Here is a 24,924-nt window from a genome sequence, read left to right on the forward strand (position 1 = left end):
CCCAAAGAAAGGCAATGCCAAAGAATGCTCAAACTACCACACAATTGCACTCATGTCACACACTAGTAAAGTAATGCTCAAAATTCTCCAAGCCAGGCTTCAACAGTACATGAACTGTGAACCTCCAGATGTTCAAGCTGGATTTAGAAAGGGCAGAGGAACCAGAGATCAAGTTGCCAACATCTGCTGGATCATCGAGAAAGCAAGAGAGTTTCAAAAAACATCTACTTCTGCCTTATTGACTATGCCAAAGCATTTGACTGTATGGATTACAACAAACTGTGGAAAATTCAAGAGACGGGCATACCAGAGCACCTTACCTGCCTCCTGAGAAACCTGTATGCAGGTCAAGAAGCAACAGTAAGAAATGGACATGGAACAACAGACTGGTTCCAAATTGGGAAAGGAGGACGTGAAGGCTATATATTGTCACCCTGCTTATTTAACTTATATGCAGAGTACATAATGAGAAACATTGGGCTGGAAGAAGCACAAAGCTGGAATCAAGATTGCTGGGAGAAATATCAATAACCTCAGACATGCCAAAGACATCATCCTTATGGCAGAAAGTGAAGAAGAACTAAAGAGTTTCTTGATGAAAGTGAAAGAGGAAAGTGAAAAAGTTGGCTTCAAGCTCAACATTCAGAAAAACAAAGATCATGGCATTTGGTCCCATCACTTCACGGCAAATAGATGGGGAACAATGGAAACAGTTAGAGACTATTTTTTTGGGCTCCAAAATCACTGCAGATGGTGACTGCAGCCATGAAATTAAATGATCCTTGCTCCTTGGAAGAAAAGCTATGTCCAATCTAGACAGCATATTATAAAGCAGAGACATTACTTTGCCAACAAAGGTCTGTCTAGTGAAAGCTATGGTTTTTCCAATAGTCATGTATGGATGTGAGAGTTGGACTATAAAGAAAGCTGAGCGCTGAGGAATTGATGCTTTTGAACTGTGGTATTGGAGAAGACTCTTGAGAGTCCCTTGGGCAGCAAGGAAATCCATCCAGTCCATCCTAAAGGAAATTAGTCCTGAATATTCATTGGAAGGACTGATGTTGAAGCTGAAACTCCAATACTGTGGCCAACTGATGTGAAGAACTGACTCATTTGAAAAGACTTTGATGCTGGGAAAGATTGAAGGTGAGAGGAGAAGGGGACGGCAGAGGATGAGATGGCTGAATGGTATCACCGACTTGATTGACATGAGTTTCACTGAGCTCCAGAAGTTGCTGATGGACAGGGAAGCCTGGCATGCTGTAGACCATGAGCTCACAAAGAGTCGGACACGACTGAGCTACTGAACTGAACTGAAACTGTTTAGAATCTTCTACCATTCATAATGTGACAAGAAATTATACTGGAAATGTATCATTTGGGTGAAATCCTTCATATCATTTAGAACAAAAATTATATCCAAAATAATGTTAATAGATAAAATGAGACTTGTTTAGGTAATATCTTTTCAAATACTTTCTACTGTGTTAATTGTGCAAATAACATCAGATCTTGAAGCTATGCTGAACATACCAAATTTTTAAAAGGCTAAAAATAACAAGGGCTCAGTGTTCAATCAAATAAATGCTTTGAAAATAGACCTATATTCAAATCCCATCTTGGCCACTTACAATAATACTAGTGGTATCTTCTTTAGTAAGTTATTTAACTCTGGGAGCCTCAGTTGCTTTATCAGTAAAAGAGAGATTATACTATTGACCTGAGTTTTTCTGAGGTTTAGCAAAAATGATTTTAAGAAGGCCTAGTACTCAGCTTGATTCTAATTCAACAATGACTCTGACTTTGGCAATTTTCTCATATCTCTTTGAAGCAGTAGCAAAAAAAATTAATAATCCGTATGAATAGGCAAGAAAGTTAGAAACAAAGAATAAATAGGCTAAACGGTACTTTAAAATGAGAAAAAAAGCAGTCTTGCTGTAGCACAGATTTCACTGTAATGGCAAGGGGAGAAGGCTACAGAGAGGAGTGTTAGGGATGCTGAATAAATTGCTCCTCTTCACAAGTCTGACAGCCTACACTCTACCTGTGACTTACTCTAGAGGCCTGTGGAAATGTGGTAACATGGGCAATTGTTTCATTTTCCTTTGTAAAGGTAAGTGAAAAATGGATAGTCAATAAAAAGAGATTATGAAAATGATCAAGAAATACTGATTGTATGTACTGTTTATTGTCGCTTCACATATACTTCCTATGTTGCAAATTAATGTTATATATGAATCACTTTCAAATGACCAAAAAAGGAAAAAAAAAAAACTTTAGTCCACTAATGGGCAGTTTATGGAGTTCAATTTTAATGACTCCAAATTATTCTTAGATTGTAAACATATTTATGACTGACCAGAGGCAAGTAATAATAATGATTCTATGAAAACAATATTTACTTACCCAGTTGGAGCACAAGTATTAGATTTATTATTATGAAAACAACGTGTTTGTGCACTTCCCTCTCTGTGGGTCCCCACTTGGAATAAAAATTAGCCTGTCCAAATAAAGCTAAATAAACAGGGTTGAAAGACTGCTGGATGAATTCTAAAATACTCAGTACTGTTTATTATAACTGATCAGGCTAAACAAGAGACAAATTAAGATTCACTTCAAACTACTGAGCTAGGGAGTACGATTAAAAGAGACACTCCTTACCTATACAGGAGTAAAGCTGGACTTTTCAGTACTGATTACAAGGTGAGAGAAATGAACACTCTGATAACATTGTAGTCAGCGTTTGTAATTCAGAAGTGCTCTTTGGAACACCATTCTAAAACCGGTAAGTGTTGCTTTCCTATTTTCAGAGGATAATACCTATTGGCTCCAAAGCATCACACATAGCATTCCATATAAAAGATGAATTTACAAACTGAACATTGAAAGACTCTAAGAGATGCTGCAAATGGTTATTCAGGTAACTTTTCTTTCCTTCAGCAAAACAAAAGCAGTAAACAAATATGAATAGAAAGAACATTAAAAGAGGGGACTCAGCTTACCTCCATCTAGCTCCTCAGCCCCAAAATGATTCCTGTAGAAGAGCATGATTTCTATCTTGTAACATTTGTAGATGGTCACCAAACAAACAAGCAGCAGAAGGATAGCACCAAGCCCTCCAGCAAGTTCAACTGTATACATCAGCTCTAGAAAAAAAAAAATTACCACAGGGAATTATACCATATTCACTTACAAAATCATAAATTCAACTTGATTTCACACTTTTGTGAATGAGGTCAGATGTGGGTAATGGATTGACACGACCCCTTTCCTTTCTGCAGTAGAATGTGACCTTTTGATAACTTTCTAGCTGTTTCCTTGGTAACCCGATAAGGTGGTATGTGGTAACTGTGTTGCTAAGCAACATTGCTTATGGTAAGAATGAACCTACATTGGTAGATTGCATTTGGACTGATTTGTAAATACCTGATTGGAAACTATAATTTGGGGCTTGCTGGAGTGAAAATGACTCTTACACATAAACATATTCTTGTGGGAATCCTGCAAGGTACGCTGGAGTTGATAAAAGAAATACTGGTTCCTCTGGAGACGAAGCTTTTAAGCCAGGATGGTTTCTGAACTCACCCAATCTGAATCTTAATCTTTCCCACCTCAGCTGTCACCTGGAGGTCAGGGCTGAGGAGAAATGAGGGGTGAACAGCACAGTTCCTGAAGGGCAGTGTGGAGTGTCGCATAGAGTTTGGGTGGACCACCTAATGAATACTGTCTGCTGGCTCCTGCCAGAAGCACTAACACTTGTCTTTCTCAACAGAGTGGTGCCAATATGGCTGACCACAGTCTTGGAGGCTGAGTGCTAACTTGGGATTAAGAACTAGGCTCCTTAGTGGATGTCACACCGGACTACATGGTCATATTTTCCTTTCACTAAGCTCTTAAATGGGCTTCCCGGGTGGCTCAGTTGTAAAGAATTGGCCTGCCAGTGCAGGAGATGCTGGTTTGGTCCCGGGATCAGGAAGATTCACTAGAGAAGGAAATGGCAACTCACTCCAGTGTTTTTGCCTGGGAAATCCCATGGACAGAGGAACCTGGTGGGCTACAGTCCATGGGGTCACAAAAGAGTCAGTCACGACTTAGCCACCAAACAGCAGCAACAGAACTAAATATTTTTTTCTTATCCTTTCTTTCCCCTTCGACTTGGTATGTTACTACATTCTATCCAAAAGAGTAATTTTCTTGCCACCCTCTGTATACAAGTTCTTTTATTACTATAGAATGTCTATACAACATAAGAAATGATCAGACAATTTTAGAGATAAAACATTCACTTCTCTTTTCTCCTTCAGAGCTCATGCACAATGTAACAAATTCAATGATACTGGTATTTAAACATTAGGCCAGAATGCACAGATTTTGAAGTCCTCTTTAGTAAAATGTTATTTAAACTGCCTGTGTATGTATTTTGACCAAATATTACTGATGGGTTGCTATTGTTCCTTGCAGTTGACAACTACCTTGAAAAGTACTAGTTTCCTTAATTACCACTAAAGATAACTATTCCTGAAATTATGGCCCTAAAGTAATAGTATTTTCAATTCTGTAATTTACAATCCACCAAAGGATTATATAACTCTGTAATAGTAGACGTAGTCTTAGATTGAGAATTTTAAAAGAATCTATGGTTTTGCAGTGACAACTACTCTTGGCTTCCAAGATCACTCTTGAGATCTTACTAATGGGGTGAAACCATCATGGGTGCAACGCAGTATCAGTGATAATCTGAAAAGTATGGCCATCATTTTCTCACAAGGACATTTTTTATTTGTGTGTATGTTTGCATGTGATGTCACTTATCCTGTGATGATTACAGGGAAAATAAAAAACCTCAGCCATATTTCTTCTTATCTAGTCATTAATTTCTAATTCAACAGTTGAATAAAAAGATACATATAACTAGTGTTTAATCAAGTATAGATTTTTATGCAAGATTTTTATTTTTTATTATTTTTATGCAAGATTTTTTATGCAAGACATTTATACTACTTCGGTAGTATAAATGTATGCAGCTTAAAAATTTTTCCATTTAGGTTTTTTATGTTGGTTTACATAGCATGTGTAAATTCTCCCCAAGAAAATGATATATTAGATTCAGTTCCACATTATTTTGCTCTAAGCTGGACACATTCATTAATATGAGTGCCAGCCAATAATGCTTACACATTAGGTGAGGACAAAATTACTAGGGGTTAAATTCTGTTACAGTTAAAAGAAATGATGGGAACCCACTGCTGTATTTTATCTTTACATTACAATGTGAATGGTGTTGCCCTAGCAAATGTCATTTCCTTTTGAAATGGGATCTACTTTTCAGCTCAAGTTCAAGCTGCCCGGAGTGGCAGCATTTAAAAAATAAAAAGATTCCATTTCAGCACAATTCAACATCAGAGGATGGAAAAAGAAAATGCAAACCTTTAAAACTCTGTTTAGCCTCTGTGTTATTTTTTTTAAATGATAGACTCTGCCCCCTTTAAGGGACTGAGATGGAATACGGAAAATTGTAAAGCAAAATTGCTAGGCAAAACCTAAGGGAAACAGGCATTTGGTTAAACACAACAAATGAACAAGTGCCAAAGAGTTAACGTTTAAGGGCACCAGCAGTCATTTAGTTACAGGCAATTAACAATAGTCCATGGAAAGCTCAAGAATGGACTAAGGGAAAACACATTGATTATTGCTGCAGTAGTAGACTGTTTCGGAATAAATTGCTTCAATTTAAAACTAGATTTGCTACAAGCATTTTGAGCAATGACTACAATTTTTTCTTATCAAGACAGTTGGACCAAGCAACTCTTTAAAAGAAACAGCTAATTAAAATAAAGCGCATGCCATCTGCTAGTATATTGGATTACATTGCAAATAATAAATGCATTTGGTTTACACTAATCTTGCTGCAATTACCTAGTGTAGTCTGGGATCCTATTTTTTTTTTTTTTATTGGCCTGTACCTGGTGTTATTGCTTGCAAACTTTTTCTGCTAGGTATCTTTGAAGAGGTAAAGATGTTAACAGAGTTAAATCACAGTTTATAATTTTGAACTCTTCTCTTGGAGTATCCATTTTCTTCTATTTATACATATCATCTTGTTTAAAGTATAGCTGAAGATTTTAGGTGACTTATTATAGTTCATCCTAAAATTGCCTTGTTCACTATATAAAGTCCTTTCAAATGCTCTGCCCTGATTTATATGCAGTAAAATGTAAGTTCGTGGGGGAAATGGCTGATAGACAATATAATGATCTTAGTTTATTCATTAGCCTCACCAAGTACATTTCTTTTTCTCTCATTGTGTTATAAAGAGCTAAACTTTATAAGGATTTATCCATCCACCTAAATTCACATGCATATTTATTTCTCTGGAGCAGTATAACTTATTTGTTCCTGGCAGGAGGATAATTATACTCAGCCTACAAAGATATTCAACTCAATTCTACAATACATCAATGCAATTTAGAAGCAGTTATAATTTTTTTTGGTGACACATTAAGAAACTGAATTGCTATTCACATAATAGCAAGAAAATGTTTTCAGAAGGTATAAACTGGTATGTAAAGATAGTAGTTTTGCTCTTGAAAAAGTGCTTTTTGGAAGAAAGAAGGGTAGACATAATAATAATAGTAATAGTAATAATAATAAATGAAAATGGTCTCTGAATTTAACAACTTGATCTGTGCAGCCAAACATTTGGGCAAAAGATGACCTTCAAAGTAGTGTATTTTGCCATTTAGGAAAGAGGTTTTTCGGCCAAAGTATCAAATTAACTTTAATTTAGTGTCAATTGAGAATGCAAATAGGGTCTTGGCAGAGACCCATGATTAAGGCCTAGTTAGACTAAGCTCCCACAAGCCCTTGGATCTGAAATGTTATACATTCATAAACTATTAAAATGAAGAATTAAATGAAAGACTAGACAGAAGAAATGCATTGTTCTTTATATAGTTACCCTCAGAATGTCCTTTTTCTTTCTCCAACCAGACAGGAAGGGTGCTAAATTTCTTTTTGTATTTTTTTTTTTTCTGTGAAGTAGGGGAATGTTCATAAGTGGTATGTATTAAAAGACAATTTACAACAAGTAATGATAGAAATCAAGTAAAACATGAATCCATGAGTTTATATTAATTATAAGCAAATTAATAAAAAGGAAAGCTCTCCTTTAGAGCAGAATGCCAATTGGCAAATATAGAAGGAATAATAGAGCTGGAAATCACCACTTTCTACCATCCTAATAATAAATGACTCAGGAAAGAATTATCAACAGAGCCTAAAGTTAATGGATAAAAGATTGATGAGGTAGAACATTCATGCTATCTTAAAGCACCTCCTTACTGATTATTTACTAATGATTAAGGGAGAAACAGACAGCATCTTAAGGAAGTGACCAAATGAGCATCACCACTAATGGGACATGACACCATGTACCTCCTGACGTAATGCATTAAGAAGGTATAACAACATTTATGCAGTATTCCAGCCACATATAAGAAAATATCTGCCCAAGGAGGAAATTACAAACTCAAACTGAGGGACATGGTATAAAAAATAAAATCTGGTTTCTATTCTTTGAAAAAGTCAAAGGCATAAAAGGCAAGTAAAGGTTGAGGAACAATCCCGGATTAAAAGAGACTAAGAAGACTTGACAAGTAAATGAACTGCATAATTCTGGATGGAAAAAGTGGTATAAGAATATTATGGGAATACCCTTTGAAATGTGAATATAAACTATATATTAGATAATAGCAGTCTATCAATTTTCAATTTTCCTAAATTTGATAAATATACTCTGATGTTGTAAGAAAATTTCCTTGTTTTTAGAAGATTCATGTTGAAAAATTTAATCATGATGTCTGCAATTTACTCTCATGTGATTCAGAAATATGTGTTTATATACATTGCGTAGATTTATCTTACCTAACCTGTCTAGATGAAGAGATAAAAGGCAAGTGTGGCAAAATGTTAATAACAGGTGAATCTAGTTGAAGAGGCTATATGGAAGTTTATTGTATTATTCGTACAGCTCTTCTGGAATGTCTGTAGGTTTCTTTTTTCAAACTAAAAGACTTTCACTATAGCATTTATCATTATAGGATATAATATTTAATTTTCTAATTATTATATTTATTATCTATTGTCTATCTCTTCCCATTGGAATTTAAATTCTATCAGGGCAAGTTTTTTTTGTCTATTTTGTCCTATTTTTTTTTTTACTGATACTATCTCAAGTGCCTTGAAATCAACCTGACACATAGAAGAACTCAGTGTATTTGTTGAATAAGTGGATGACTGAATAGCTAAGAAAAAGTACAATTTTCTAATGAAAAGTTAGATTTTTTTGTATTCCACTCTAAACTTAGAATAATATCTCTGTGAGCCATTTTTCCAGACAATGTGTCATGAGGTTCAAGCAACTGATATATAATTATTAATACACAGTCTATTAACTTGATAAAACTTCATTTTATAAAAAAATGGCTAACTTCATAGTACAGATTTAAAATGATTCTTTCATCTATAAACCCAATGATAACATACATAGTCTTTGTAGACTTAAAGAACTAGGAGTGTTTGAATTCACTTGGCATTTAGGAATCAATCTTGTATTGTTTTACATCTTTAATATTATTATATTACTTATTAATCATTTTTGTCTTTTCACTCACTCCTTCATTCACTTTCTTTTTGTTCTTTAAATGTACCAGGTATAGTGTGTTGAGTTCTAGTGATCAAATGATGGATGGAATATACTCCTTGCCTTGAAGGAGCTGATGTGTAGTTGCAGAGTCAGGCATGCATGGAAACATTTTTTAAAAAATAAAAAACTATTAAAAAATAAAAAAGCTAATCTTTATTGTGTACCTAAGTATCACTCTGCTAGGCCTTTTATATAGGGGTAAGAAATGCTCTACTGTAAGAATAATAATCAAGGACCAAATGAACATCTCACTCAGGGTGCTTTGTGTATGCATGTTGTGTTTCTGTTGGGGGATTTTAGAGACAGAGATCAGATACTGTATGGCACACTGTAGGACAGAGGCTGCAAATGAGTTTGGCAAGGTTGAGTGTGGAGAACAGGGAAAGCAAGTATATGGTATGATGGGTGATGGTCAGCAAATTTATGCTCTGATTTCTCAGCTGGTATGTATCGTTTATCTTTTTTTTTTTCCTTTTCCAAGCAACTAGCATGTATCTTGAAAATAAATATTTATTTGAAGGATTCATGGTGTCAATTAAGTCAGGTTTCTTAAAATTAGGTCATAAAAATAGGACAAAGATTCTCCCCAGTGGAAAATTGACATATTTTCAAAATGTACCATGTGGTCTTACTAACACAGAGCTTTATCACTGAAAACATTTCCCCTTTGGATTCTAAAAGCACTGTTTGAAACAGGTCAATCCAGAGACCATAAGGTGGGCTGTGCACAGACTACCAATTATTTGCACACCCAGAAACATACCAAATATTCAGATGGGGGCCCCTTCTGTTTAGATTGTGTAGGACTTAGCATGATGGGGAGAAACTAGACAAAAGAAGACTCTGCTATATTGAACAACAAAATGGGCCTCATGTGACCAGCTTAGAAAAGACACAGCCATTGTACATCAAGGTGTCAAACTTCACTGATGCCTAAAAGAAAATCTCTGAGAAGAAAAAGTATTTGCTTTACCTCTACTATGAATTTCCTTTCAACATGTCATACAAATAGACAGTCACAGATGGAGTGTTACAAAACATCTCTGGAGAGAAAACTGTCAGAGTGAAGGTGGCATTGCCATTTACTCCTTTGTGTTAAGGGCTGCAGTGTTTATTCTGGATGCAACCCTCCACCAAAGGATATATTGTCACATTTAGAAGAATTTGGTCTTCCACTGGGATTGCTTCGGATTGGCCAAAGAACCCAGAACATCTGGACTGTTTAGATAACCAATAGAAAGAACCATGTTTTTGACAGAAACACTGAACACTTCTAAAAAATACCAGTATGCTGATTTGCAGTTCAGTTCAGTTCAGTTCAGTTCAGTCGCTCAGTCATGTCCGACTCTTTCTGACCCCATGAATTGCAGCACGCCAGGCCTCCCTGTCTATCACCAACTCCCGGAGTTCACTCAGACTCATGTCCATCGAGTCCGTGATGCCATCCAGCCATCTCATCCTCGGTCGTCCCCTTCTCCTCCTGCCCCCAATCCCTCCCAGCATCAGAGTCTTTTCCAGTCAGTCAACTCTTCGCATGAGGTGGCCAAAGTACTGGAGCTTCAGCTTTAGCATCATTCCTTCCAAAGAAATCCCAGGGTTGATCTCCTTCAGAATGGACTGGTTGGATCTCCTTGCAGTCCAAGGGGCTCTCAAGAGTCTTCTCCAATACCACAGTTCAAAAGCATCAATTCTTCGGTGCTCAGCCTTCTTCACAGTCCAACTCTCACATCCATACATGACCACAGGAAAAACCATAGCCTTGACTAGACGGACCTTAGTCGGCAAAGTAATGTCTCTGCTTTTGAATATACTATCTAGGTTGGTCATCACTTTTCTTCCAAGGAGTAAGCATCTTTTAATTTCATGGCTGCAATCACCATCTGCAGTGATTTTGGAGCCCAAAAATATAAAGTCTGACACTGTTTCTACTGTTTCCCCATCTATTTCCCATGAAGTGATGGGACTGGATGCCATGATCTTAGTTTTCTGAATGTTGAGCTTTAAGCCAACTTTTTTGCTCTCCTCTTTCACTTTCATCAAGAGGCTTTTTAGCTCCTCTTCACTTTCTGCCATAAGGGTGGTGTCATCTGCATATCTGAGGTTATTGATATTTCTCCCGGCAATCTTGATTCCAGCTTGTGTTTCTTCCAGTCCAGCGTTTATCATGATGTACTCTGCATATAAGAAAAATAAGCAGGGTGACAATATACAGCCTTGACGTACTCCTTTTCCTATTTGGAACCAGTCTGTTGTTCCATGTCCAGTTCTAACTGTTGCTTCCTGACCTGCATACAGATTTCTCAAGAGGCAGGTCGGGTGGTCTGGTATTCCCATCTCTTTCAGAATTTTCCACAGTTTATTGTGATCCACACAGTCAAAGGGTTTGGCCTAGTCAATAAAGCAGAAATAGAGGTATATTCTGGAACTCTCTTGCTTTTTCCATGATCCAGTGGATGTTGGCAATTTGATCTCTGGTTCCTCTGCCTTTTCTAAAACGACCTTGAACATCAGGAAGTTCATGGTTCACGTATTGCTGAAGCCTGGCTTGGAGAATTTTGAGCATTACTTTACTAGCATGTGAGATGAGTGCAATTGTGCGGTAGTTTGAGCATTCTTTGGCATTGCCTTTCTTTGGAATTGGAATGAAAACTGACCTTTTCCAGTCCTGTGGCCACTGCTGAGTTTTCCAAATTTGCTGGCATATTGAGTGCAGCACTTTCACAGCATCATCTTTCAGGATTTGAAACAGCTCAACTGGAATTCCATCACCTCCACTAGCTTTGTTCGTAGTGATGCTTTCTAAGGCACACTTGACTTCGCATTCCAAGATGTCTGGCTCTAGATTAGTGATCACATCATCATGATTATCTGGGTCATGAAGATCTTTTTTGTACAGTTCTTCTGTGTATTCTTGCCACCTCTTCTTAATATCTTCTGCTTCCGTTAGGTGATACCATTTCTGTCCTTTATCAAGCCCATCTTTGCATGAAATGTTCCCTTGGTATCTCTAATTTTCTTGAAGAGATCTCTAGTCTTTCCCAATCTGTTGTTTTCCTCTATTTCTTTGCATTGATTGCTGAAGAAGGCTTTCTTATCAGTATATTCAGTATATTGAGTTGTTAAGAATAGATTTATAAAATATATTACACATGTAGAAACGAATTGCACTGCAATAGACAAGATGGGATGTTTTGATAAACTTCAGAATTCTATGTTGTTATTACAACTTTTTCCCTTTAGGATTTCTTTTTTAGGATTTTTAACATATTTTCGGAGAAGGTGATGGCACCCCACTCCAGTACTCTTGCCTGGAAAATCCCATGGACAGAGGAGCCTGGTGGGCTTCAGTCTAGGGGTTGTGAAGAGTCTGACACCACTGAGCGACTTCACTTTCACTTTTCATTTTCATGTACTGGAGAAGGAAATGGCAACCCACCCCAATGTTCTTGCCTGGAGAATCCCAGGGACAGGGGAGCCTGGTGGGTTGCCGTCTATGGGGTCGCACAGAGTCGGACATGACTGAAGCGACTTAGCAGCAGTAGCAGCAACATATTTCTTAATTATTGAAAGCATTACAATAAAATGTGTTTGGCAAAAGCTGTCTCTCTCACAAGTTTCATTCAAAATCTTGGTGATTCAACAGAGCTAGAGACTATTAAGGTAAAAATAATCAAACCACATGCTTGGTCATTTCCCTCAATAGAAGTAACAGAAAAATCCATTTCTTATCCTTGTTGAATCTTTTTTGACCACTCTGTTTTCTGAAAACATAAAAATGCTGAGGAAAATAGTGGTAAGTTTGCTTTCCCTTTCTCATTTTGTAAAGAGATGCTAATCAAGAATTTATCAATATTTAAGTTTTTTTTTTTTCCTCCCATCAACATTCTATGAAGGAATAGACATGCCTTGGGAACTACCAATAGCAGGACCTACCATTCCTTGATTCCTCCTAAGGCTCCTTAAGCTACGACAAAGTTGAGAATAAGGTCGGTTTCTTATATCTTTTAGTGGCCTGTGTTGTCAGGATATATGAAAAGCCCATCTTCCATAATGAATTCTCTTTTACCAAAACAGCAGGGCCAAAGAACTAAATAGACATTTCTCCAAAGAAGACATACGGATGGCTAACAAACACATGAAAAGATACTCAACATCACTCATTATCAGAGAAATGTAAATCAAAACCACAATGAGGTACCACTTCATACCAGTCAGAATGTCTGCGATCCAAAAATCTGCAAGCAATAAATGCTGGAGAGGGTGTGGAGAAAAGGGAACCCTCCTACACTGTTGGTGGGAATGCAAACTAGTACAGCCACTGTGGAGAACAGTGTGGAGATTCCTTAAAAAACTGGAAATAGAACTGCCTTATGACCCAGCAATCCCACTGCTGGGCATACACACTGAGGAAACCAGAATTGAAAGAGACACATGTACCTCAATGTTCATTGCAGCACTGTTTATAATAGCCAGGACATGGAAACAACCTAGATGTCCATCAGCAGATGAATGGATAAGAAAGCTGTGGTACATATACACAATGGAGTATTACTCAGCCATTAAAAAGAATACATTTGAATCAGTTCTGATGAGGTGGATGAAACTGGAGCCGATTATACAGAGTGAAGTAAGCCAGAAAGAAAAACACCAATACAGCATACTAACACATATATATGGAATTTAGAAAGATGGCAATGATGACCCTGTATGCAAGACAGCAAAAGAGACACAGATGTGTAGAGCAGACTTTTGGACTCAGAGGGAGAGGGAGAGGGTGGGATGATTTGGGAGAATGGCATTGAAACATGTATACTATTATGTAAGAAACGAATCGCCAGTCTATGTCTGATGCAGGATACAGGATGCTTGGGGCTGGTGCATGGGCATGACCCAGAGAGATGTTATGGGGAGGGAGGTGGGAGGGGGGTTCATGTTTGGGAATGCATGTACACCCATGGTGGATTCATGTCAATGTATGGCAAAACCAATACAATATTGTAAAGTAAAATAAAGTAAAAATAAAAATTTAAAAAAGAAAAAAAAAAAAGCAATAACACTGCCCTGCTTCACACAGTGTAAGGCCTTATCTTATTGTCTCACTCTATGTACTGGTTTTTGGTGTATGAAAATTAGCAGTGGTTTGAGAAAATGCAGAAGTCAATGTGTCCCCCAATATGCAATGTTTTCTAATATAGACAGATACAAAGGAGAAGCAAGAGTACATTCAAGGAAACGGACTTTAATATACTTTCAAAATGTGGAAATAATTTGATATTATAGAAAACAGATCAATGGTAGGTTTCCTATAAGCATTTTGAATACTCCAGACTGTAGCAATAGATTTTTTCCTCACCTTTTTTCCAGACTATAAAATATGCTTATTGTAAAAAAATTGAAAATCATATAACAATAAGAAAAAGAAATTAAAGGTCACATGGAATCAGACCACCCTGAGATAACCACTATTACTACTGCAGTTACAATTTTTTAATGAATCTCTTTCTAATGTGTTAGATGTCGAGTGAACTTAACAGAGGCAAGTGACCTATAGCTTTAAATGCTAATACTTCAAAAAAGCTTATATTTTGCCTTTTTCTCTGGACACTTTGGAATAGAGTTGTCCACGGTGGTTTAAAATCTGTTTTGCCGAGGGTCCTCATGGTAAACTCTTTATCCTAATTAATTTTTCATTCACCTATCAACCCAATCATTATTTATAGATGCTTGATTCAGGAAGGCAAGTCAAGCAGGAATTATTTAACTCTACCATGGAGCTTTTCTCTGTATACAAAATAATCATTTTTTTGCAACAGTTTACAAATATTCCTTGAAAAAGTAGATTAAAACATAATCCAATTTTAGAGAAAATATGGATTTCAAGTTACATTTAATCTAATTGCATTGTTTTACTGAAAAGCAAACTAACCTGGTTTGTAAATAGTTAAAACTTGAGGGACTTTCCTGGTGGTCCAGTGGTTAAGACTCTGTGCTTCCGCTGCAGGGAGTGTGGGTTTGATCTCTGGTTGAAGGAGGAAGATCCCGAATGCCACATGGCAAGTTGAAAATATATTCTAATATTGTCAACTTTTATGGTACTATTGAGTTGCCACTGATATTAGTTTGCCAGAAAGACAGCCAGTATGGAATTTTGTTGTGACATCTTTAATGTATTCCTTTTAGCTACTTTCAATAGTGATATATTTAGATAATATAGACACACTTGTTCACTTGGGGAGAATTAGAAATGCACCCGAGCAGTTGTGAGTCATTATCTGGAAATGGTGAAATAGTATAAATGAGTTTTCAAGTCATATTCATTTTATATTTCATACTAGAATTAGAATTCCAAACTGATTTAAGTCAAGTAATTTAAGTATCATTCTTCAGGTTTTGATAATGGCCTCTTCCATTTTAGTTTTCGTGAATTTGGTTACCGTTACTAGTCAGTACTTTGAACTGCAGTCACATATCTTAAGGAATTCTAATTTCTATCTGCCATTAGAGAAACTTGTCATCTAAAGATGTGAATCAACCTTACAAACAGTTAAAACTGAACCAAAGTCCTGGGAAGAGCAACTGTTCCATTCCACTTTCAAGATTTGAAAATTGAGGTACAATGATAGAAAACTCTGAGAACCTGCAAAATCTGATGAATGGGCTAATATATACTATTAGTCACCCAGGGTTGAATATGTTCTTACAAGATTACTGCACTGTGGTTTAAAGACAATTAGGTAAATGATAAAAATGAAGAACAATGACATGAAGAGACTTGCTCTAGGTCGCACAAGAGTCAAAAACAAAACACTCTCAAGTAACTGTTTTTCCATCCCAGTTCACAATTTTTCAGTCAATCTTCATTCATATCAAACTCTAATTCATCATCATGACTTTTGGGTGATCTTTAAAATGACCATTTTGTGCTTTCTTAAGTATACCACTGGATTTCTTTTGGTCAAGTACAAACAAAATCTATTTTAATAGCATTTGAATGTCCAATTGTAATTTAGAGAAATCAACCTCCGGATATATCATTCCTCACAGAACACATGCTAAGAATAGCACATGTACCCTAAAAGTAGAGACAAATAGCTAACATATTTCTTACAGATGGCAAATGCAATTCTCAACACTAAAATCGAATACAAGTTACCATGGTAATTTATTGGAAATCAACACATTTTTTTCCTACTATATGACCTGAGAGAACAGTTAGCATTTTTTAATGTGTCAAGTCTAATTTCTCACTTTACTAACCTGGTTGTCAAAGTTCGATATACAGGGAACTGCTTATTAAAAGTTATACCTTGCATTTTTGACCCAGTTGTGCCACTTCTCAACTGAGCACAAGAATTCACAGCTATAAAAAGGTACAGCCATCTCCCTCTCCCCAACAATGCTGCTTTAATGCCCAGGATGGTGATCGACCTTCTTCCTGCAGCAGTGACTCAACTACTAAGGACAACTAACCCAGTGCCTTGTCCAGAGCTGGCACTTAGTACATATTTAGTGAATGGGAATGATTTATTGCTTTCTCATGCAATAGCATTATATGAATATATGAATCATTTTTAGTGGTGAAGTAAGATTTTGAGCAGGATATGAAAAATTGTCAGTTACTTGGTTGTTTTGACCTAGAAATGGTAAGAACATGAAGGTAGTTCTGAGAAGTGAAGGGAGTGGTGTGTCGGTGGGTAGTGGTCACAGAGATGGTATTCTGTTTGCGATCTCTGATCACATATGTGAAATTGGGCAGTGTGTGTGCCTCATGATATCTGTGGCTTCTTGCAAATATCTTAAACTGAATTAATATTGTTGAAACTGCTAGTGTGTTGCTTTCCAAGACAAAGATCCCAGTTCCAGTGGATTCCCTCTGCTCTCACTGTAGGTCTGTGTTTTTACAACCTCTTTAGATGCTAGACAGATGCCTATAAAAAATGATTTGAACTTCCAAACATGCAGGCCTGTTTATCCAGATTCTGTTACTGGGTTATTTCTTCTTTGCCTGTTTTGTAATCATATCATTGACCATGGAGGTTCAGTTTTCACACTGTCTGCCCTTCCTTACAACACACAGTTGAGATTCAGCTGTTTAAAACAGGAAATCAGCAGTATTTACTGCCCATCATAGAGCTTGTTTCTCCTTGGTAATTGCTATTTTCACAGACTGAACTCTGTATATAGCCTATTTGCATAGGCTGAAATACATGTATATACCCATATATAGGTTGTTGAGACATTCTTAAGTGGATTTCCATTTTCAAAAGGGATATGTAGGAACTGTGTCCAAGAATAAAGGCCCTCTTCCTGTAAGAGGGTAATTATTTAATAGTTGAAGAGTGTTCTCTCAGATATTGCCCTGAGTAGCAAATGTGTTCTATAAAGCACAATTTCATTGAATGCATGAGGCAAGCAACCTCATTAAGAGGGGATGTGAGGGCAATGTGCAAATGTTCAACTAGGTTCAAAGGTGTTGATCATGTAAAAAGAATGGGGCAATTAGAATTCATCCCACTGACTGGCTCTACCCCTCTTTCATTCCTCTGTCATGGAAACAGTGAACTCAAGAGCGTTAGTTGCTTTTCACCTATTAGATTCTACCAAGTTTGTTAGAGGACCTATTGTCTAGGCAAAGACCTTGGCATGCCAAATGTGATCCACAGACCAGCAGCATTAGCACCAATAAGAAATCCATTCAAAATTCAAATCTTGAGTTCACCTTAGACTAAGGAAATAATAAGAACATGAAAAATCACTTTTAAACAAACTTCCTAGGTGATTTCTATGAACTGTAAAGACTGTGATAACAGCAACAGCAGAAGATTGTAAAGCATCGCTCTGGGGACTTCTAGTTAACTCTCCCAGAGTGGTATAGGGGAGCAAATTTTGCTACCCCCAAAAGTGTCTCTTTGGTATGACGATTAACTTAGTCTGATTATTTTAAAGAAAAAGAAACTCAGGAAGTTTTTCTTGTTTCCTCCAGCTTAGTTGCCCAAAATACTGGGGTGGCGAAAAAGTTCATTCAGGTGTTCTGTGCCATCTTATGGACAAACTTGAACAAATTTTTGGGTAACCCAATAATTTCGGTAAAGGGCCTGTTCCGAGAAGAGAGCTATCAGCAGAGACATCTGCAAAGAACAAGGGCCAGGTGTGGCGAGGGGAACCTAGCAGGGCCTAGAGATCAAAGTCCACTCCGTGTCCCTTGGTCTCTGCCTGGCCCAGCAAACATTTGCCTTTCCAATTCCACATGAATTGCCTTCCTATCCTTTTAGGTTCCAAACGACTACCCTCAATATCCTTGTTTATCTTTAGCTGAAGATGGTATTTAAGTGAGGATTTCAGTCATTTTGGTGAGTTACTCAGTTCTCCTGGGTTTCTCTGATGTATGAAGTGAAAAAAAGTGAAAGTGTTAGTTGTTCAGTTGTATCCGACTCTTTGTGACCCCAAGGATTGTAGCCCCCCAGGCTCCTCCATTCATGGAATTCTCCAGGCAAGAATACTGGAGTGGGTAGCCATTCCCTTCTCCAGGGGATCTTCCTGACTCAGGGATCAAACCCGTATCTCCTGCATTGCAGGCGGATTCTTTACCATCTAGCCACCAGGAAAGCCCATACATGTTATTAAACTTTTGCTTAGATTTTCTCCTATTCATCTGTCTTATGTTAGTTTAACTCAGATAAAAGAACTTAGATAGGTACAGAAAAAAATTCTTCCTCCCTGACAGTTGGTGTAGCAGGCAGGATTCAACTTGACTAGCTGGACACTACTAAGTCCAAGGATACTGTAGCTAAGAGATTCTTCAATAATTGACCAAAACTGGCCAAAGGTAAGAGTTCTTACCATGTCATTTGGTCTCCCAGATCTCTGCCTGTGGGTCTGTTGGAAACGAGAGTGGTAAGAGTTCTTTTTCTCTTTTATAAAATTAGCTTAGCAAGAGAAAATATTTGTGGAGTTAGTTTCTTGGACTTAGAAACTCTGGTAAATCCAGCAGAGTATTCTTGGCTTTATTGATCCTTTTCCTCCTAAAGATGGTAACCTGTTCTTTGCCTCATCTATTGTGTCATTTGTTCCATGTCCTGAGAGCTTGACTTTTTAACCAGTGGGGATATTCTCCCTGGTATGTACATTATAGACAGGGTATTTTTATACCTCTAGATGGCAATACCATAATCAATTTGTAAAAAAGCTCTATTTACTTAGTGTTACTTTAGTAAGCACTTATATAAATTATTTCTAAATATAATAGGAATTAACTCAAATGTTCCTCAAGTTCATGTGATCTAAGAGTCATCTTTAGTCAATAAAAGCAAATTTAAAATTACTGGTTTAATTAAAACAGGTTTATCTTTAGATTTGTCAGCATTCAGTGTAATGCTTTTATTCTATCTAGGTTTACAAAAAGTCAAATAAGTTCATTCTATCTCTGTTATAAAATTTGTCAACAAGAAAAATAACTTAAAAGAGTTAACTGCTTTAATGTCTCATAAAACCTTCAGGGATAATCTTAGTGTGATTATTAAAGACAAATGTATTAAAGAGATGCAAATGAGATAAACACTTTTAGGTAAACTTTTAAAAAATGATTGTTTTCTGATTGTTAAATAGTTTCCCAAATCTTTTTGGGAAATTAAACCCTTAGGGTTTTGCTATCTCAAATTAAATGAGGGAAATTCATTAAATATCTAGATCATTTCTGAATAAGATAAAATAATAAAATATTAATACATTGTTTCATCTACTTCTGACTTCCTAATACAGAGAGAATAAAGATGAATTTCAGTTTTTTAGTCACCAGATCTCATTCCACACTGAAAGACTGCACTACTTAAAAGGGCACATATGTCTAGAAATTATAAAAGGTATTTATAAATTCTTTACACCACAAAATCCTAATGTAGTTCACAATTTTTTATTTCTTTATTTCCACTAGAAATTAAGGTTTCTAATTAATATATGGTTAATATGATTAAGAGTGCCAGAGATAATAAGGGAAATGATGTGTGCAAGGAAATGAAAATGTATTTTTGGGTAAGAAAAGGCATGAGGTATGGAGATGCACTTTTGTTGGAGAAATAAGAGCAATTTTTGTCCTACACTTGACTATTTCAAAACAGAAAGGAGATCAAGGGACAGACTAAACTGGACATAGAAATTTGTTGAAATTTTCTGAAGAAGGGATCTTGGGAAAAAAATTTTATGTGTGATCAACCTGGCTAAGATTGGAATAAAGTTAATTATGTGAATGAATTTCAGCATCAAAGGTACACTGCCTACCTATGTTGTTGTTTAGTTGCTAAGTCATGTCTGACTCTTTGCAACCCCATGGACTGCGGCATGCCAGTCTCTTCTGTCCTCCATTATCTCCCAGAGTTCGCTCAAATTCATGTCCATTGAGTCAGTGATGTTATCTAACCATCTCATGCTCTGCTGCCCCCTTCACTTTTTGCTTTTAATAAGCAGTGGTAAACAAAGATTTTCTTTGTCATTAATGCCATCTGTCTATAAAAATAAAAATGCAATCTTTTATCTTCATCAGATCTTTGACTATTTAGGAGAAAAACTGAGATTGTTCAATATTTAGAAGAGCTAACTATCTAACTTTCTGTATTTTCCTGTGAAGTCTTTGTCATTTTGATTAAATAGATAACTAACTATAGCGTCACAGTGACCTATGACCCTGTTTGAAAAAGTGTTTTAAAATCTTTTGAAATATTTGACAAACTTCCCTCAAATCAAATTCAAATGAAATCTTATTGACCTGGAAATAATTTGGGGGCTTTCCAAAAGCCCCTGGAATACAGCAAAATATTCACTTTCTCTCCTAATAAAAGCAGATATGAACATAATTAGGCTTATTGAGTAGGCTAAATTTCATGGGAAGCATTGTCAAATAAGTGATGATAAATGTTCTTAGGTTATATTATATGGGTAAACATTATTATAAGTGCTCTAAAAATTTATAAAATTTGTAAAATTCAGATATGTCCTTGTACAATGTTATTAGTCATAATTCTAGTTATTTTAAAATTTTATGTGTCACAGAAATAACCAAATTTCATCTTCAATTGCATTCTAAAGACTCAGATCTTTAACCATGCCATTTTAAGTCTTTTGTCATTTACAGGAAATTACAGTGTTACTCTGATGCTTTTGCAAACAAAGCAAAACTTCAACATCAACTGCAAGAATATCCTACAGTTCAGCTCAGGCGCTCAGTCGTGTCCGATTCTTTGTGACCCCATGGATTGCAGCATGCCAGGCTTCCCTGTCTATTACTAACTCCCGGAGCTTGCTCAAACTGATGTCCACCAAGACGGTGATGCCATCAAACCATCTCATCCTCTGTCGTCCCCTTCTTCTCCTGCCTTCAATCTTTCCCAGCATCAGGGTCTTTTCCAAGGAGTCAGTTCTTTGCATCAGGTGGCCAAATATTGGAGATTCAGCTTCAGCATCAGTCCTTCCAATGAACATTCAGGGCTAATTTCCTTTAGGATGGACAGGTTGGATCTTCTTAAAGTCCAAGGGACTCTCAAGAGTCTTCTCCAACACCACAGTTCAAAAGCATCAATTCTTCAGCACTCAGCTTCCTTTATAGTCCAACTCTCACATCCATACATGACTACAAGGAAAACCATAGCTTTGACTAGATGGACCTTTGTTGGCAAAGTAATGTCTCTGCTTTTCAATATGCTGTCTAGGTTGGTGATAGCTTTTCTTCCAAGGAGCAAGCGTCTTTTAATTTCATGGCTGCAGTCACCATCTGCAGTGATTTTGGAGCCCCCCAAAATAAAGTTTCTCACTGTTTCCACTGTTTCCCTAGCTATTTGCCATGAAGTAATGGGACTGGATTCCATGAGCTTAGTTTTCCGAATGTTGAGTTTAAAACCAAATTTTTCATTCTCCTCTTTCACTTTCATCAAGAGGCTTTTCAGTTCCTCTTTGCTTTCCGCCATAAGGGTGGTGTCATCTGCATATCTGAGGTTATTGATATTTCTCCTGGCAATCTTGATTCCAGCTTGTGCTTCATCTAGTCCAGCATTTTGCATGCTGTACTCTGCATAGAAGTTAAATAAGCCGGGTGAAAATATACAGGCTTGATGTACTCCTTTTCCTATTTGGAACCAGTCTGTTGTTCCATGTCCAGTTCTAACTGTTGCTTCTTGACCTGCATACAGATTTTCTTAGGAGGCAGGTCAAGTGGTCTGGTATTCCCATCTTTTGAAGAATTTTCCACAGTTTTTTGTGATCCACACAGTCAAAGGCTTTGGCATAGTCCATAAAGCAGAAGTAGATGTTTTTCTGGAACTCTTGCATTTTTTATGATCCAACAAATGTTGGCAATTTGATCTCTGGCTCCTTTGCCTTTTCTAAATCCAGCTTGAACATCTGGAAGTTCACGGTTTACATACTGTTGAAGCCTGGCTTGGAGAATTTTGAGCATTACTTTGCTAGCATGTGAGATGAGATTGCACTAGTATGTGCAATTGTGTGGTAGTTTGAACATTCTTTGGCATTACCTCTCTTGGGGATTGTAATGAAAACTGACCTTTTCCAGTCCTGTGGCCACTGCTGAGTTTTCCAAATTTGCTGGCATATTGAGTGCAGCACTTTCACAGCATCATCTTTCAGGATTTGAAATAGCTCAGCTGGAATTCCACCACCTCCACCAGCTTTGTTCGTAGTGGTGCTTCCTAAGGCCCACTTGACTTCGCATTGCAGGATGTCTGGCTCTAGGTGAGTGACCACACCATTGTGGTTATCTGGGTCATGTAGATCTTTTTTGTATAGTTCTTCCGTGCATTCTTGCCACCTCTTCTTAATATCTTCTGTTTCTGTTAGGTCCATACCATTTCTGTCCTTTATTGTGCCCATCTTTGTATGAAATGTTCCCTTGGTATCTCTAAGTTTCTTGAAGAGCTCTCTAGTCTTTCCCATTCTATTGTTTTCCTTGATCACTAAAGAAGGTTTTCTTATCTCTCCTTGCTATTCTTTGGAATTCTGCATTCAAATGGGTACATCTTTCCTTTTCTCCTTTGCCTTTAGCTTCTCTTCTTTTCTCAGCTATTTGTAAGGCCTCCTCAGACAACTATTTTGCCTTTTTGCACTTATTTTTCTTGGGGATGGCCTTGATCCCTGCCTCCCGTACAATGTCACAAACCTCTGTCCATAGTTCATCAGGCACTCTATCAGATCTAATCCCTTGAATCTGTCACTTACACTGTATAATAGTAAGGGATTATATTTATGTCATACCTGAATGGTTTAGTGGTTTTCCCTACTTTCTTCAATTTAAGTCTGAATTTGGCAATAAGGAGTTCATGATCTGAACCACAGTCAGCTCCCTGTCTTGTTTTTGCTGACTGTATAGAGCTTCTCCATCTTTGGCTGCAAAGAATATAATCAATCTGATTTTGTATTGAGCATCTGGTGATGTCAATATGTAGAGTCTTCTCTTGTGTTGTGGGAAGAGGGTGTTTATGACCAGTGCGTTCTCTTGGCAAAACTCTGTTAGCCTTTGCCCTGCTTCATTTTGTACCCCAAGGCCAAAGTTGCCTGTTACTCCAGGTATCTCTTGACTTCCTACTTGTGCATTCAAGTTCCCTATGATGAAAAGGACATCTTTTTTGGGTGTTAGTTCTAGAAGGTCTTGTAGGTCTTCATAGAACCATTCAACTTCAGCTTCTTCAGTATTACCAATTGGAGCATAGACTTGGATTACTGTGATATTGAATGGTTTGCTTTGGAAATGAACAGAGATCATTCTGTCATTTTTGAGATTGCACCAAAGAACTGCATTTTGGACTCTTTTGTTGACTATGGGGGCTACTTCATTTCTTCTAAGGGATTCTTGTCCATAGTAGTAGATATAATGGTTTTCTGAGTTAAATTCGCCCATTCCAGTCCATTTTACTTCACTGATTCCTAAAATGTCAGTGTTCACTCTTGCCATCTCCTGTTTGACCACTTCCAATTTGCCTTGATTCATGAACCTAACGTTCCAGCTTCCTATGCAATATTGTTCTTTACAGCTTTGGGCTTTACTTATATCACCAGTCACATTAATGACTGGGCAATGATCCTTTCTAAGGAACTTCTTTAGCTCAATTGGTAAAGAAGCTCCTTAGGACTTTTTGACAAACATAGGTTTCTGATAATTTTCAGATGATACCACTGAACTGGGTAAGAAAAAATAGAACTCTAATGGAAAAACTAATGGCTTTACAAAACTGCTAACAGAAGACAAGATCAACAAGAATTAACCACATGGGACTGAATAAACTGATGAATATGATTATAATTTTATGACTCTTTTGTCTGAAATATTACTTTGTTTTCCAGATATAAGAAAACCTTTGATCTTACATCATGACTTACAGTAATTCAGTAAATTATATCATTATAAGCAGAACTGAAACATTTATATTTTTCTCCCTGCCTGATCCCTCCAGAATTCAGAAACTCATGGTGAATACTCTTTTTTTCAGGGCATTATAGTTATATTTTGTTCTTGTTTAGTCGCTAAGTCATGTCTGACTCTTTGCAACACCATGTACTGTCCATGGGATTTTCCAGGCAGAATAGTGGAGTGGGTTTTCGTTCCCTTCTCCAGGGGGTCTTCCCAACTCAGGGATTGAATCCATGTCTCCTGCATTGGCAGGTGTATTCTTTACCACCTAAGAACCAGGGAAGCCCATTATAGTTATATTTATATAAGTTAAATAAGAATTTCTTCTCCTTAGAAGAAGATGCAACTGGAAACTTGTTATATTACCAAGGTTTTGACTGGAATGTCCTATTTCAGATAGACAAGTATAGACTCAGATATTGCCAGACAGCTTTAAGGAACTAAGGTTGACTTTGTGGAGCTGACAAAGCCCTTGGAAAAACAGCCTGGCACCTTGCTTACAGTGTTCCCATCAGCCTTACCAGGTGAGTAAAGAAGGTCATTTCCTGCAGGTGCAGAAACTTTAGGATATTTTGGGGACCTCAAAAAGAGAGCAGTTCACCCAAAACTATAGGTATTACAGGCAAGCATGATGGCAAGTCTTTTGCTGGGCTTCCTCACCTCAAGAGAGATTTAAAAGTTCAATCTGGAGATTCCTTACTGAAAGGTAACCATTCCATTCATCACATTTCTGTGAGGATGTACAAGTTAAAGATACAAGAGAGAAGTACAAGTTAAAAATCTTTATTCAGAATTTAATGTATAGTTAGGAACA

General features: G+C 37.0%; 1 protein-coding gene across 1 annotated transcript in view; it reads right to left on the bottom strand.

Annotated features, from left to right (window-relative positions):
• Positions 1-24,924, bottom strand: part of IL1RAPL1 (interleukin 1 receptor accessory protein like 1) — a 682,102-nt gene that overhangs the window by 21,215 nt on the left and 635,963 nt on the right. Inside the window, exon 8 of the mRNA XM_040265353.1 lies at positions 3,003-3,146. Within this exon, the coding sequence (XP_040121287.1) occupies positions 3,003-3,146 (144 nt within the window). The remainder of the gene's footprint in view (positions 1-3,002; positions 3,147-24,924) is intronic.

The sequence above is a fragment of the Oryx dammah genome, unplaced genomic scaffold (assembly GCF_014754425.2).
Source record: "Oryx dammah isolate SB20612 unplaced genomic scaffold, SCBI_Odam_1.1 HiC_scaffold_23, whole genome shotgun sequence".
NCBI lineage: Eukaryota > Metazoa > Chordata > Mammalia > Artiodactyla > Bovidae > Oryx > Oryx dammah.